Genomic DNA, 15,212 nt, shown 5'->3' with positions numbered 1-15,212 from the left:
AGTGCCCATATTTACAAACAACATATGACTTGATTAGGTGTGCCCAATGAAAGCTGATCTACAGCCAAAGTGTGGAGATGCGTGCTACTAGCTTTTGCGTGCCTGGCTCATTATTGAGCCCAGTAATGCAGGCTTAACCACAAAATGCTGCAGTGCTTCGGACAATTGTCAAGTGCCGAATGTCACATATGCCCCACTTCTCTAACAGATGGCCAGCTCACCGACTGACACTTGGGGAAACTGAACCTACACAAACAGATATTGAATTGATGTTTTTAATTTTCTATATCAACTTTCTAAAACTGACTTTTGTTACACGGAGTTGTGATGAAAAACATAATTCTTCAGAAATGTTAGTCAGTTACTCGGGTGGTGTAGATGTTTGGTTGCCATTGAAGAAATAATTCAGTCCACATCAAAAAGGAGCCTTATTTAGAACTCCTAAATTCCACTTTAATACAGATCTTAATTAACCAAATAGGAGCTTTTAAGTGGATGCTGTCCTGACTCACCCTGTAATCACCCATCACATGCTATTGGTGCAGAGATGCCTTTAAATCCCCATCTAAAGCCATGTTACACCACAGGTTAATGTCAACTGTGTCAAGCGCTAAGTGAACGATACTCCTACTGATATCCCGTAGCTTTTCTCACAGTGAATGACTGCGAATTTGAAATATATGAATTAATACCTAATGCCACGCACATTTTAGCTCAAGTGAGAGAAATCTGTTTTATTATGCCTTTTAGAAACATGTTTGTCATGTTTCCTTGGCTTGTCCTGCCCCCAGCTTCTTTACCTCCTCTTTAAGTGATACTTCTAGAAACACGGTTGACATTACTTGTCATTACAAATCCCTCTGGTGAAGTTAATTGATAGGATTTGTTCATTTCCAAGTGTTCAGAGAGCTTCCTGGAGACTGAGGGTGTTGTTAAGTATCTGTGACCAAAGACTGCATCTTGTACAATAATTCAAACTAATGGGAATGACAGTTATGGGTTAAATAAAGTCACCCAGTAGTTTTAATATAAATTCCAACAATACAAATCAGGCAATAGATTTTGTGAACACAAGAGAAAAAATAAATACAAATACTGCATTTTCAAGTAAGGAAAAGTCACATGAGAAATAAAGCACCACTTCACATCATCACACAAGGTAATTTGTTGAAATTGATCTCACTCCAAAAATACCTAATAAAATGATTTTTTTTAGTGGTTCTAAAACAAAACCGCTTAAATGTTCTGTACCAAACACAATTTTTCGCATAATCACACAATTTCGTGCTACCGTTTTTCCTGCTTGAAGTCATTTTAAAAAAAATTGTTCAACCAATCCCTGTTAAAGGAAAACATTTGTACAATAAATATATCTAAACTACAATTGAAGGAAAACATATCTAAAACTCTCATAAATCAACAACTACATAACAATTTCACACTTAAAAGTAACCAAACATCATCTTATGTATATGCAGTTTATGTACTTTCACTAAACCAACATGAGAAAAGTAGTAGTCAAGGTATAATACTGTTTGTTTTGTATGTACCAGTGGGTTACAGAATAAAGGTCTATAATTTGCTATTTGTTTACTAGTGGTGTTTAGATAAGTATTTCCACAGCAAACCTTTTGAAACCACAGGCTGCTTTTGTTTGTGGCTTATATTTTGATGATGCAGTATTTTTATCTTTCTACCCACTAACCATGTTACATTTCCACATGTAGCTCACTCACTCACATATACTCTTCTTAAAGAGGAGGGGGAAAAAAAACCCCAACCTTTAGATAATCGAATTGATTACCAGTGTCAGATCCTCAGTGTTATAATACAGTAGTTTTTCACAGTGCTGGCAGAATGCTAGTGTTGTACAATGTCTGTATACAAAGTAGCCCAGTGCTTTGTTGTCCTAGTGATGTGCGAGTAATCACCTCAGACAACTTTGAGGCAAGAACAACCACTGACAGGTTACTAAAACTTCTGAAATGCGCCCACAGAGGTGGCACAGAGTGAATTCACATCCCTCTGAGCACCAACCAACACTGGTGTTGCGTAATCCCTCACCTCATGCTGAAATATATTCTGCAACCTGGCGCTTAACACTCGAGCGCCTGTTGCCATCTGGTGGCCGGAGCACATCACGGCTTGGCACAAAAAAAGAGTCACACTTGCTTTTTCCATTAAACTGAAAAATTGTACATTTCTGAAAGACTTGGGGTCTTTTGTTAGCCTCATACTCAGACTGAATTGCCATTATTATTGACTGCAAACAGGGATGGCTAAATGTGATTTCAGTTGAACTTCAAGGTACGAGGCAATCTTTGATCAGCTGTCATGAAATGTAGGAACCGTAAACTAAACGTTACATACAGTAGTGAAATGTAGTGAAAACTTCTGTTTCTTTGAAAATGTAGAGACTCTGTGGCTTGCAACCACGTTTCTGTGTCTATTATTGTATCTGGACAAACTCAAAAATGTTTTAAAATATTACATGTACCTCATACAGATTAAAATTACCGTTGATCAAATGCCATCTAGATTTTAAATCATATTTGATTCCAAAACAGTAAACTCATGAGTTGCTGGCCAGCTTTTTACTTTCAGTCCCAACTAGCAGGACGCTCTCATAAATCCCTGGAGATCATTTTCCTGCTGCTCATTTTCAGAAGGATTTGAAAATAAACCCAAGAGTTGGATTAGCTTTAACTCTTACTGTGCCATCTTTACAAGAAATCCCAGGAAAAACTGTATGTTTTGGGCAGGGAGAGCCTGGCTGGAAACTAATTCTGATTTAAAAAAGAAAAATGTACACCCATCATTTCAGCAGAAGACTGATTTCATTAGAGAGCGATGCAGGCAGGACACAGAGTCCTCACCTTTTTTCAGCATCTTCTCGTGGAGGACGGATATTTGGTTTTCAGGCCCTCTTTGAAGCTGCGAAACAGAACCCGGTTGCGTTTGTTCTCCTCGTCTTTCCTGGCATGGAACTCCCCCTGGATCTTGAAGCCCCGGTGCACCACGAAGGCTGAGCTCAGCACCGAGAACCTGTATCCGGCCACATGGAGCTCGCAGGCCTGGAGGGAGATGGAGGGCGAGGATGAGAAGGCCGACATGACGGGGGGAAATAATGAGAGGGCAAAGAGAGGTGGTGAGAAGAAAGGTGACAGCAAGAAGGAAAGATGGGAAGCGAGGAGAAGAGATTATTTTCTCAGACTTCAGAAAGCTCCCTTCAGAGCCACAGAAGATATGATATAACTGTTTTTATAGGCAGAGTAATACTGCTGTTGACAAGTAAACTGACCTTTACAACTCCAGAACATAAAATGTACATCTAATTGTAATTTTATAACAAACATGGCAACAAGATTGTAATAGAGTCTCCGGACTTATTGGTTCTGCATTTCACGTTTCAAAAATGAGACAATAGGAGCAATTATATTATATTCTGTTATTTTCTCATCATCAGCACCAGCAAAAGCTCTAGAGCTTTTAGCTGTTTCTCATGATCTTCTTCCGCTTGAGCAGTCAGTGAGTGGCCCTCGACGTAAGATTTCTTAGTCAAACTGGAATTTATACTTAAACATTCATGTTGTACTGACCTGGCTGATGCGATTGAAGCCATATTGCTTGAAGTTCTCATCATATAGGGGCACAGTGCGGGGCCCGATGTAGAAAGGTTCCCAGGGGTCCACCCAAGCAAGTGTGTAGGCAACTTCCAGTGTGCCTGTCCCTCTAACGTGGCTGTTAACCCACTGTGAGTAGTTGGTGGGCGCCTGACAGCGCGTGCAAAGCTCTTCATAAAACGGCCGGACCTCACCTACCTGGTAGAGCTGAACCAGCTCTGCCTTGGTGGCAGGCATCTTCCTGGCGTGCCGGATCTCGAAAGCAGGTAACACAAAAACCTCATCGCTCGCTTGCTCTCGGCTCAAGATCATAGCCAGGAACTGATGGTGGAGGTCGGCGCTTGGCATCATGTCGATGTCAATGACCAGGACGTAGGAGGACTCTGTGCCACCTCGGGCAACATTACGAAGAAGGTTGTTGGGGTAGGAGATGTTTCCACTGATGGCATAGTTCTTGTATTTATCCCTGTAGGTCTCCAGTCTGGAGAACACTGCGGCACAGTCCTCAAGCCCTGCAAAATGCTCACGGTCCTGTTCAGGGAAACTGGCCATCTCTCCTGAGAGGCAGACCAAGTGGAAGTCCACCAGGGCCTGGATCTGAGGGCAGAAGAAGCTGAGAGCATAGACCAGAGCTGTGGCAAACTTGACATCTTGCCCATGTGCGAATATGGCCACAGAGAGAGGGTTTTGCCACCTTTCCAGAAGAGATTCCAGGTGATGCAGGTTGTTGATGGTTGTGTGTGTGGCTAAAGCCAAGACATTGGAGCTGGGGTCGGATCCTGGTTTCTGATTTGTGGTGAAATCACTTTTGATCAAGTTCTTGTACACCCGGTACTGACCACTGTTGTCGAAGATCCCACCAGTGGACAGCGAGTACCTCAGACGCTCCTTCCGTGTGTTTTTCTCGGGGGGCGCATTTTTCCTGGCTCCAGAGCCCCCGAAGAGCTCAGAGTATCGGTACCGCTGCTGCTTACCGTGAAACTTGGATAAAAAGGACAGGTATATGAGCTGCAGGAGCGCCACTATCAGCAGAGCACTCAGCACCACTTTGAAGGCGGAACATTTCTTGGAGAGATGCATTCCAGAGAAACTGCGAACTGGCAGATAACTGCACACAAAGCAGGTCCAAACACCGGAGCAGGCTGCTGTTTCCTTGGGGGCTGTCTATTTCTGTCCAAGCGTGCCAGCTAACATTGCCTACATGGCTACCACAATGCTAACACTACAGCCCGTTAGGCTGGAAATACAACGAAAATCTGACGACATGTTCAGCTGGTTAGTGACAGCGCTGCCCCAGATTTTCATATGGCTGTCGAAAGCGCGAATAAAAGGACGAAACTGGTCCAGTTTCTGTGGTCTCCATCAAAACACAACCATTCTGCGTTGCTGCTGCGACAGCGACGCATGTCGATGTGTAATAACCGTAAAGTCTGGAGTAAAGGCGCCGCTCAATGTGGTCCTGGAGCGCTGCTAGGTGGCTAGCTGTTAGCTGAACCGACTGAAACCACTCCGTCGGGTTACGTGAGAGCGAGGGTATCTGAAACAAATGTGAATGATCAGGAACGTCGGTGTGCTGTACGTCTTCTATAAATATCTACTTGGTATGGGGGGGGTAGGTAATAAGACGAGGTGGCCGAGTGGTTAAGGCGATGGACTGCTAATCCATTGTGCTCTGCACGCGTGGGTTCGAATCCCATCCTCGTCGGCAATTTTTTTTTTCTTTCTTTTAAATCATTTCTATCTTATATCATGTTTGTTTGTTTTTTTTAGCCCAATTACTCATATTGCCACGGTCTTGCAAAAATAACCCGGATACTCGCTGGATATATATATTTCTGTCTAACTGATTTTACTGGATAAATACTATATTCACGTGCGACTGGACCATCAGACGGCTCTCTATATAGAGATGTATGAACAGTGATGTTGCCAATATGATCGGTGTAGTGTCTTTTGTTTCACTATTCACCCTTGGTATAAATTTGAGCCTCCGAAAAACTTAACAAAACAAGCAAAACTAAATTAAGAGGGGCATCCAAAAAAATGTCTATTGATCTCTTTTCTCATTTAGAGGACTCCCCCCCCCAAAAAAAAAAAAACACAAACAAAAAAACATGGCTAGTTGCTGCCGACTTATAGCAGCAAAGCTTTAAATGCAACTCTTTTTTTAAACACATTCCCATCACAGGGAATAGATTTAAAAAGAGGGGCTGTCAAACAAAGTCTTGCACTAACGATAATTTGATAACCTGAGCGGTACAATCAGTGGCAGTTTGCCCTACTTAAAGTGTACTTACCTCACTTGTTAAAGTAAGGCAAACGCTCTCCCACAATTAACGAAAATACATTAGGTTATTTTTGCAGTTGTTTTTTTATTTTTTAGCCTTACTTTGAATTAAATCATTGTCATGTTATCCAAAACTGAAACTGACCCCAGAAAACCTTGTATGCGAATTATGCCGAATATAAATAATGTAAGGTGAGGTTGTGTGTATGCAGAGCAGCAGTGGCTGTATGAAAATACCTGTTAGACATTAATTTTGATCCACAAATGCAGACCGACAAATCTGGGAGGGAGAGAGATTGAAATCAATTAACCCAGATTTGATTTCACTGCATTACCGCTTGCAGTCCACTGGTCGCATGGTTACATTTGTGTAATCTAAATATGAAATCTACCACATATTTGCATGGAATACTGCGTAAATGGGTATAACTTCGTGAAAAAGGTTACAGAGGTGATGCTATGGTGTAAACAGTAGGTATAACTTACGGGCTATAACATCAAATGAAGACACCCCACAACAAAGCACAATTGTGACATTCTTTAATTCATGACCATTAACAAAAAACATTTTTGTCCTTACAACTACATGAACAGTGTGGACAGGACCCATCAGGTCCTAGGAGGCATTTCCTCAGTTTAGACCGTGTTAACAATGTAACCTAACCATTCCAAGCTCAAGCATGTGCTACAGATCAAAAAGAATATAACAAGCTATATCGTGTTTTCATGGAGTCACAGTGTGAACATGAAGCGACCCCACATCAGCATTAAATGAATACACACCAGCAGCCTTTCAATGCATGGCTTATGAAGGCAGTTTTCCGAGTCGTGCATAAAATGTGTCACAGGGAGAGGGTGGGAAAAGCTGGCAGAATAATTTTGATCTATAGTGACATGTTTACAGTATAACCTCTTTTTTCGTGTTCACGTGTTGTCAAAATGCCTTCCAGGACCTGTTCTGCCTCGGCAAGGGTGACTTTTTGCACGACTTCAACCTACTTTAGGGCCCCATGAAATCAGCTTTTTTTTTTTTCTTTTTTTACTAATTTTTTAAGTTGTTAGTCCAAAATCTGAAGTTTACAAAATGCAAAAGCTTGTTTACTTAAAACTGCAATGAGATCTAGCTTGTCCTGTATGTACTAGGTGTTTGACTTTTTTGTTTTTTTATGTTTTTTTAAACTTTGAACTTCCAATCCAGCACCCTGGCAATTATATTTTACGTGGGTAATGATATTTTCTGTAATCTGAGACGGTAAAATAATAATTACTCACTTGTGTAGATGAGAGTAAGACTTAAACTGAGAGTATTAGGAGGCTGTATTAAAAGTTGACTTTAAGCCACAATATTTCAGCTTTACTGAAAGGCAAATGCGAGAAACAACTTGACTTTTTACACACACTAGCATTCACACTGAACATACGTAAGCAGAGCACTATGTACACTTTGAATCTGTGCCTGTTGCAAATGACTTCAATACCAAGGGTATTATGTTAAGCAGAAATTTCAATCATCTCCAAATCCAAAGTTATCGTGTAAAGAGTTCAGTTTTTGAACCCAGATTTTGTGACTCCAACTATGTTTTCAGTACTGCAGAAATCATAAGGCCCCTCTGTCGCCCTATATTATCATAAACTATGACACTAAAACGCCAGCACCGCTTTTGGACCCGCCTCCTTCGCTGTCCCCGGAGGACGCTGCTGACTGGCCCTGTGCCTCTCCTTCACCCTCTCCCACCAACCGGATGTTGTATCGTTCCCTGTACTCTGTGAGTTCCCGTCCTTTCGCCTGCATCTGTGTGTTGATGGACTCGATTATTTTGGAGATCTGAGGGGACACAAGGGAAGAGAGTGAGATCTTTCCTACTACATGAAATTTTAGATTCTTGCCTGAAGTTGTCTCCTGACTTGTGACATTTTTGTGATTTAGATGAATACCTACTGAAAGAAGGTACTTGTTATTACTGGACTGTGAGGCTACTTGTATGTGGCTAGTAGAGGAAAGTGTTGACCTGACATGCGTCTGCTTGTTTTGCACTAGTACATTTGTTTTTCTTTTCTCATCCATTACCTGTTCTTTGTTGTTTTCCAAGGCTGGTAGAACTTCTTTTACTGTTCTCTCCACCAACACTCCTCCTACTAGACGAAAGCATTTCCTCGAAGCATCCACTTCCTTGAGCGTGTCAATTACTAAGCTGAATGGAAAAACAGAAACATTAATAACTAAAAAAATATTCCATCAGGACATCTTAAAGATCCATTCAACTGGTCAGTTTTCTGGTCTGAGAACTGTAACTGAAAAATCAACTGGAGATTATCCATGAATTTTCAGAAGGTGGCACCTTTTTTACAACAGAGCGGGATACATACATGTTGCCAATAGACTTTGAAATTTCTGCACTATAGTGGCTCGGTCACTAGCAGACTGTTAAACAGTTATTAAAAGGAAGAGGCACTAGAATTCAACGCAGAGGTGGTAACATCAGCTACCAACCTGTGCTCGTTGATCTCCATCTCCAGCTCCGCAGCTTTAGAAGCCATACTGCGTTGTTCCTGACGCATCCTCTGAAATGTTGCCACCACCTGTCACACAAAAAACACGCAATCAGCGACACAGTTGTGTGTCATACGGCACATTCATCTTAGTTTTAATCAATACTGAAACAATTCCAGTTCTGGTCATTAATTCAACAGTTAAATTATTTTTGGCTTAAAAAGCATTTGATTGTTAACACTTAAAAAAAAACACTGTGCTTGCTGCCTTTCATTGGGCACCTTTACTAATCAAGTACTTTGGATTTATGGCTGCTGATCAGACTAATTAACTCTAGAGAATTGTGGTGATATTTGTCATAGTTTTACAGGTTGTAGAGACAAACGATTAATAAGTACATCTACAAAACTGATTTCTGAAACTGTATGGCTTATTGAGAGTTCAAAATTGCCAAATTGTGCTGTCAGATTTAGCTGCATACTACGATTTTGCGCTGACTATTCATGTCCAGGCATAATAAACACTGTTTTGAGACAATAGTGGGTGCATTCACACAGATATTATTCTGCTGTTCTTGTACATTACTTGAGCAATTCTAATCTGTCCAACCTTATACTTCCAAGCTTGTAACTTTTTAGAGGCAACTTGGACTAAATTTATCTAACACGTTAGTAGAACAGGGTTGGTGGTCTTCAGTGATAAAAATAGCTTCCCCCACTCCCATTCACCAAACCACACCATCCCACTTAAGGCATATGCTAATTTAAATGCGCCTCAACCCTATTGAATTGAAGCACAAACCAGCGATAAACTCTTCTGAAGTGCAGATTATATTTAGGGCTTCACTCTGGCAGACTCTGTAGCAACGTTTTGTGGTGAGAAAGCAGAAAGATAGCCGGGTGATGGCGATGGGGAAGCTAACGTTAGCCTTGCCAAGCTGGGAGTCAGACGGGCGGCTTTAGCCTCACCTGACACGGATGGACAACAACGGCTAGGACTGTAGCGACTTAAACAGACTGAGGTGGAGGTGAGGGTACCTGTTCGGCCGAAGGGCCGGGCTGTTTTCCTCCGGCGCTGCTGCTGGACTTGCTACCCGTGCTGCTGCTGTTGGCTGCCATCTTGGAAGGGTGTTGCTGAGGAGGACCCCAGGCCGGATGTGTAGAGCTGGTTACAGTGATTGCCTGTGTGCAAACGGAGTCCGACTCGCATGGATATTTTCTTTTCTTTCTCCTTCAAATAATGAAGACAGTAAATATCGTGCCGCTCTTATTTTATATTTTAGGTGGCTAGTAGATTTTGGGTGTTTCTGGATCACTATACTGGCCTGACCAGTGGGTGTTTGCTTATGATTTCGTGTAGCTGGCCAAACCACAGTGTCTTAGTTGGTAAGAACAACTTCATCATTCTCCAACACACTACGTATAGCCTTTTCTTTTAATTGTTGTTTTCCAATAAAAAAAATAGAGCCAACCCCCGCTTCTGTTCTCGCCACTCTGTATCTAATTTTTCCCTAACAAATTCTAAAACATTCAGATTAACAGTTTACTTTGCAAGAGATTAAAATTTTTTGTAATTTAATTTATTAATTTATCAGCTACTTGATTTTCTTTAGCTACTGATTGTCCTGGCACCCAGAAAAATGCAACAACCAATAACATCCCATATTCTAATTTCTGAAAAAGCATCATAAAGTCTCCTGGAGCAGGTCTAGGATGTTTTAACCCAAAGATGCATTAATAAATAGCTATTTTGATCATTCAGACACATTCTGTTTTGGCCTCATGACTGTTGATACCAACCTCCCAAAGCTCAGATGACAAAACAATATGCAGCCAAACGGTTCTTTAAAATGTATGTAGGCTTTTAAAACAGATACAGATACATGATAACAGTGTTAGCAACGCGAGAGAGTCTGAATCTGTTTTGTCCACCAGTGGCGAATATATCAAAAACACCTTCCGGTATGCGATGTAGAAGTCATCAGGGCGGAGCTGTTGTATTGGACCGCACTTAACGGGAGGAGGCGTACACAGTCAACCGGCACCTTATCCATTCATCTGTATTACTATTCAGAGGTGGGCTGCTTGGTTTTTGTAATGTGTTTGTCGTGTGGGTAAATTTTATAACGAAAAACCGATGTTGAAATTTGTCAAAAATAACATTTAAAACAGTAGATCCAAACCATTCTGCCCTCCTATCAACCCCAAAGCCGCAAATACTCTCAATCTTATGTCAATTTTACAATTTAATACTACACACTGCGCAACCTTTTGTTTTGTTTTATTTATTTATATATTTTTATTACTTTACACAAGTCCCTGTCATTAACTTTCTCTTTTTTGTCGCCATTTATTTTTCCAGTATGCACCACAGCAATATCACAGAAATAAAAACTCCCCAGCAGGTGGTGGCGGCGTGCCTCAACCCTGGTTTCTAGCCGCTGACACGCTAGAGAAGAAGAAGAACGTAGCATAAGTCTTCCTTTTGCAGAGGACTGAAATGAACACTGAACCACATTTTTATATGAAACTCACATGGACTAAGCAGGGAAGGTGACAAGCCGTCCGGGTCACCTCGGATCAATGTTCACGGTCAGGTGCACTTTGGGATTGTCAGCTTGGAGACACAGGATTAGGCTGAAAAACAGGTTTGTTTATTATACTGACAAGGGCATATACTGTTTTGACAGCTAATAGCTAGCCCTTGTAAAAAGGAATCTATGATAAATTAAACTTAAATGTCGTCATAATGGGTGCAAAGTTGTATATATGTATATGTGTGTGTGTGTATGTATATATATATGTATATATATATATATATAATATACAGTATTATACAATAAATATATTAAAAGAAAGATTATTGCAGTTAATGATCAACCCTGGTTGACCTGACATGTTTCCTTGGCATGCAGCTTCTGTGCACCGTGTAATAACCTCTTCTCCATGCAGGATGTCCACTGTCCCTCACTCAGTGGCTGCAGTCTGCCAGGTGACGGCCACTCCAGACAAAGAGGCCAACTTCTCTGCCTGTAAGCAGCTGGTGGAGGACGCCAGGGAGCGTGGGGCCAGCATGGTCTTCCTGCCCGAGGGCTTTGACTACATCGGATCCAGTCGAGAGGAGACGCTTTCACTGTCTGAGAGCCTAACGGGAGACATAATCTCACGTTACACTCGGCTAGCCAGGTAGAGAAACGGTTTTTCCCAGGAAAATGTTGAGATTTTGTTAAAGTTTATGTAATGGCAAGTACTAGTGCATGTGAATGTAATATAACAATTTTGACAGTATTGGTAGGTGTTTATAGCTGTCATGTGCTTCATTTTATGGAAGTCACACCAACATATGTTTCTGAAGTTTGAAAGATGAATGTTTAGTGACTCGTAATATTGCAATTTGAGGATTTTGTGTTTATTTGGGCTTATTTGTTGATCCTGCTCACCTGCTGCACTTTGCTGCTCGCTAATATTATACTACTGAATCATCATTATTATTAAAACGTTAATATCAAAGCAACACTTAAATGTTATAGCTAGTTGACTTGGAGCTCATTTTAACTACACTATATACTGCTGGGTAGACTAATCTATAACGTGTGTATGAGAAAAGTGTTTTACTTGCAGGTCTTTGAAAAAATGTAGTGTTTTCTCTGTCACCTTTTTAGCTCATGTGCAAAGAAATAAAACCTTGTGTGCCGCAATAACTGAAACTCTGCAACCATCTTGTGTTCAATAAGTATTTCATAACCAAGTATTTGTAGATTACAAGTTTAAACTACGAATCTGTCAGCAGGTAGCCACATTTACAGGATGACCGAAAACCTATGTTTCCTGCTCTTATAGTCAGGTCTTTATAGTTAAGTAAAAGTTTGAAGTAAAATCTAGTTATCTTGCCTAGTTACCTTGCCGCATGTGTCAAGTGAGTGGGATGTGGATAACTGGCTCTCGTTTAGGATTTCTACAACTCTCCTTCTTCCAGGAAGTTGGAGGTGTGGCTGTCTCTTGGAGGATTTCATGAACGGGGACCTGAATGGGAGACTGACAGACGAATCTACAACAGTCAGATCATAATTAATGATAAAGGTACTTTCCATTTAACAATCTCTCTCTCTGGTTTCTCTAACTCTATTACACACACAGAAAACTTAATAAAACTCGCAGTCCGTGTTTTCCACTTGATGATTCCTTTCGGTACACACGACTACATGCAAGCAGTATACTAACACTGACACACTGTCATCACACCCCCAGGTGACATTGTTTCAGTCTACAGGAAGTCCCATTTGTTTGACGTGGAGCTGCCAGAGAAAGGAGTATCCCTCCGAGAAAGTGCCTTCACCATCCCCGGACCCTCCCTCGTGTCTCCGGTCCAAACTCCCATCGGCAAGGTGTCATTTTCCGAGATAAAAACCATCACCTAATGGACCTGTTTAACCACATGCATTCTTCACGTTATATCTTACTTTTGAGAAACCTACTGTCCCAGAAAACCACAACAGTTGAGGAATATAAAATTTTATTTTTTTCAGTTCTGAAACCTTGATGCAAAACGTAACATATCCCAAAAATCGGTCAGCAGAAGGAGACAAACTAATGTATAAATGTACTGTTGTCATATTACTGTCAGATTTGGACGGGGTTTACTGGAAAGAAACCAACATTTTTGAATAGGAATTTTTAGTTTTGGCCGCAAGTAGTGAAACCACCTAAGGCCTGAACTGTTTGTTTGCTTTTTTTTTTTTTAAGATACAGTAGATGATTTATAAAATTTAGAGGAACATAAAGGCGAAATATTCTAACTCAGATAATTTTCCATATCGTGGAATTTCATGGATAAAATTTCCAGGCTTGTTTTGGATCTACTTTGTGCTTCCCATCTCTAGCTTAACATTTGGACCTGTTTATATGTTTGTCATTGTTTTGACTATTTTTTTTGTTGTTGCCGTAGGTTGGTTTGGGTATCTGCTATGATCTGAGATTCCCCGAGTTATCACTGGCTCTGCGAAGGCATGGGGCCGAGATCCTGACATACCCATCAGCCTTCACTGTAGCAACAGGAGCCGCTCACTGGGAGGTGGGATGAGTCATTATAAGACAGCCAGAATTTCTATAAGATATGAATTTAAGCAAACCAAAGCAAAATTTCAATGAAAATGTACTTGAAATGTATTTATTCCCAGCTGTTACTTCGTGCACGGGCAATCGAGACCCAGTGCTTCGTAGTGGCGGCAGCGCAGGTCGGTCGGCACCATGAGAAGCGCTTGTCCTACGGCCACGCCCTCGCGGTGGACCCCTGGGGCGAGGTGCTGGGAGACTGCGGAGGGGAGAATCCAGGCATGGTGCTGGTGGAGATCAACCTGGAAAAAGTCAGCAGCACCAGGAGAAACATGCCGGTCCAACAGCACCGCAGAGATACTGGCTTCTACCACAGTCTGGAAAAGACTTTACCACAAGAGAAGTGGAAATTTTAAAATCTGTGTCACTGGAAAGACAGTGAATACGGACAACAAACTAAACGGGGTGTTGTCTATCAGTAATAGGGAACAGAGGAGACAAACTAAATAAGGTATTGAATTGATGAAGTTGGTTTTAGGTCAAGTACAAATTTCAGAAGCATAACAGGTTTTTTCTTTTTTCGTTTCAGGTTGTTTTAGGTTTCTGTCAAGCTGCACCATGAGCACTTCAAATGACTTGATTAATAAGTGATCAAAAGAGAAATCATTTTCAGCTTGTTTGATCAGAAACGCCAGGCTGAGATGAAGGAAACATCACGTTACTGTGTGAAGAAAGAAGCATACATTCTTTTCAGATGAAGATTTTAATAAATGAATAATCAGGGAAGTTGAAAGTTGGAGTAGCTGGGGGAGCTGCTCATAGTGGCTGAGGTGAAAACCAACTACCTTTGCTTCTGCTCCTTCTTCAGCTTCCTCAGTTTTCTTTTAAGTCATTTGATCATTAACTACATTGGATAGTCTCATTTCCAGTTAGGAAAGCTCACTCACTAAGTTTTTGTTGACTTTGAAAATTGAAAAAGAAAATGTGGCCCAGACCTCCAGCTCAAATCATCCCAAATTAGTTTGTAAAGGACTTTACTCAATACTGATCAATAGATGCTACTTTTGGTTAGTAAGAACTGGAGAAAATGGTTAGATAAACGGTTTAGTTTTGTGAACGCTCACAGTAAAACATTCAATTTTAAGTAAATCAATTGCAATTTTTTTTTACAATATTAAACAGTATCGTGCTGAAAGATTATGTTATGATATAAACTCATAAATCTGAAAAGTGTCTCTTGGTCTGTCTTCTTTTGTCTAATACAAATAAACCGTTTTTTTCATTTTCTCAGTGGTAACATGAGATGTGAATGTACAAGCAGGTTATGAATAAAATGGTGAAGAAACATCTTCTGTCAGTGGCCAGAAACATATAAAATGTTGAATTATGCACATACATGGGCCAAATATGTTAATGCGAACAGCGTCCATCCGAGTCTGAAGTCGTACAGGGAAGGTTTCGGTTTGAGGTTCATCCGTGTGGCTTTTGTCGCGAAGACGTAGAGTGAAGTGGTCCACGACAACTGTCCAGACCCCACGGTGGCGCCTTCAGATCCCCGGAGCGTAAGAGGTTTCCTCACACTCCGATTTCTCCCTTTGTGCAACCGCCGGTCAGAAACCCAAGGATTTGCACTTTGCAACATTATATATAAGCCAGCAAAGAGAAAGAAGCAGCAAATCCTCCCGTCTGAGAAAAAAAGTGTCCAGCAAGTGCTCATGCTTGGCAAGTGTCTGTAATGAATCATCGATTATCGAAACTGT

At 41.1% G+C, this 15,212-nt stretch overlaps 3 protein-coding genes and 1 non-coding gene across 5 annotated transcripts; 2 read left to right on the top strand and 2 right to left on the bottom strand.

Moving 5' to 3' along the window:
• Positions 1-993: 993 nt before the first annotated feature.
• On the bottom strand, positions 994-5,085 carry b4gat1 (beta-1,4-glucuronyltransferase 1). Its single transcript, XM_040141504.1, has 2 exons — positions 3,600-5,085; positions 994-3,074 (listed from the first exon to the last, which is right to left on the bottom strand). Exons 1-2 carry the CDS (start codon positions 4,701-4,703, stop codon positions 2,883-2,885), a joined length of 1,296 nt encoding a protein of 431 aa, XP_039997438.1. The 5' UTR covers positions 4,704-5,085; the 3' UTR covers positions 994-2,882.
• A 161-nt stretch (positions 5,086-5,246) lies between these two features.
• Positions 5,247-5,328, top strand: trnas-gcu. The gene has a single exon. It is a non-coding gene; the product is annotated as a tRNA-Ser (tRNA).
• A 1,105-nt stretch (positions 5,329-6,433) lies between these two features.
• On the bottom strand, positions 6,434-9,610 carry pfdn2 (prefoldin subunit 2). Its single transcript, XM_040140591.1, has 4 exons — positions 9,439-9,610; positions 8,402-8,490; positions 7,979-8,102; positions 6,434-7,735 (listed from the first exon to the last, which is right to left on the bottom strand). Exons 1-4 carry the CDS (start codon positions 9,517-9,519, stop codon positions 7,544-7,546), a joined length of 486 nt encoding a protein of 161 aa, XP_039996525.1. The 5' UTR covers positions 9,520-9,610; the 3' UTR covers positions 6,434-7,543.
• Positions 9,611-9,700: 90 nt separating this feature from the next.
• On the top strand, positions 9,701-14,810 carry nit1 (nitrilase 1). 2 transcript variants are annotated; one of them, XR_005708466.1, is made up of 8 exons: positions 9,701-9,786; positions 10,763-11,048; positions 11,353-11,586; positions 12,377-12,480; positions 12,649-12,785; positions 13,346-13,471; positions 13,578-13,963; positions 14,042-14,808. XR_005708466.1 is itself a non-coding variant. In XM_040140590.1 (7 exons), exons 2-7 carry the CDS (start codon positions 10,984-10,986, stop codon positions 13,866-13,868), a joined length of 957 nt encoding a protein of 318 aa, XP_039996524.1. In that variant the 5' UTR covers positions 9,701-9,786; positions 10,763-10,983; the 3' UTR covers positions 13,869-14,810. The 2 variants fall into 2 exon arrangements, 1 of the variants encoding a protein (XP_039996524.1); XM_040140590.1 differs by having other exon boundaries at positions 13,578-14,810.
• The last annotated feature ends 402 nt before the right edge of the window (positions 14,811-15,212 follow it).

Source organism: Xiphias gladius, chromosome 12 (assembly GCF_016859285.1).
Source record: "Xiphias gladius isolate SHS-SW01 ecotype Sanya breed wild chromosome 12, ASM1685928v1, whole genome shotgun sequence".
In the NCBI taxonomy this organism is placed as follows: Eukaryota; Metazoa; Chordata; class Actinopteri; order Istiophoriformes; family Xiphiidae; genus Xiphias; species Xiphias gladius.
This window is presented reverse-complemented; position numbering and strand designations above follow the sequence as displayed.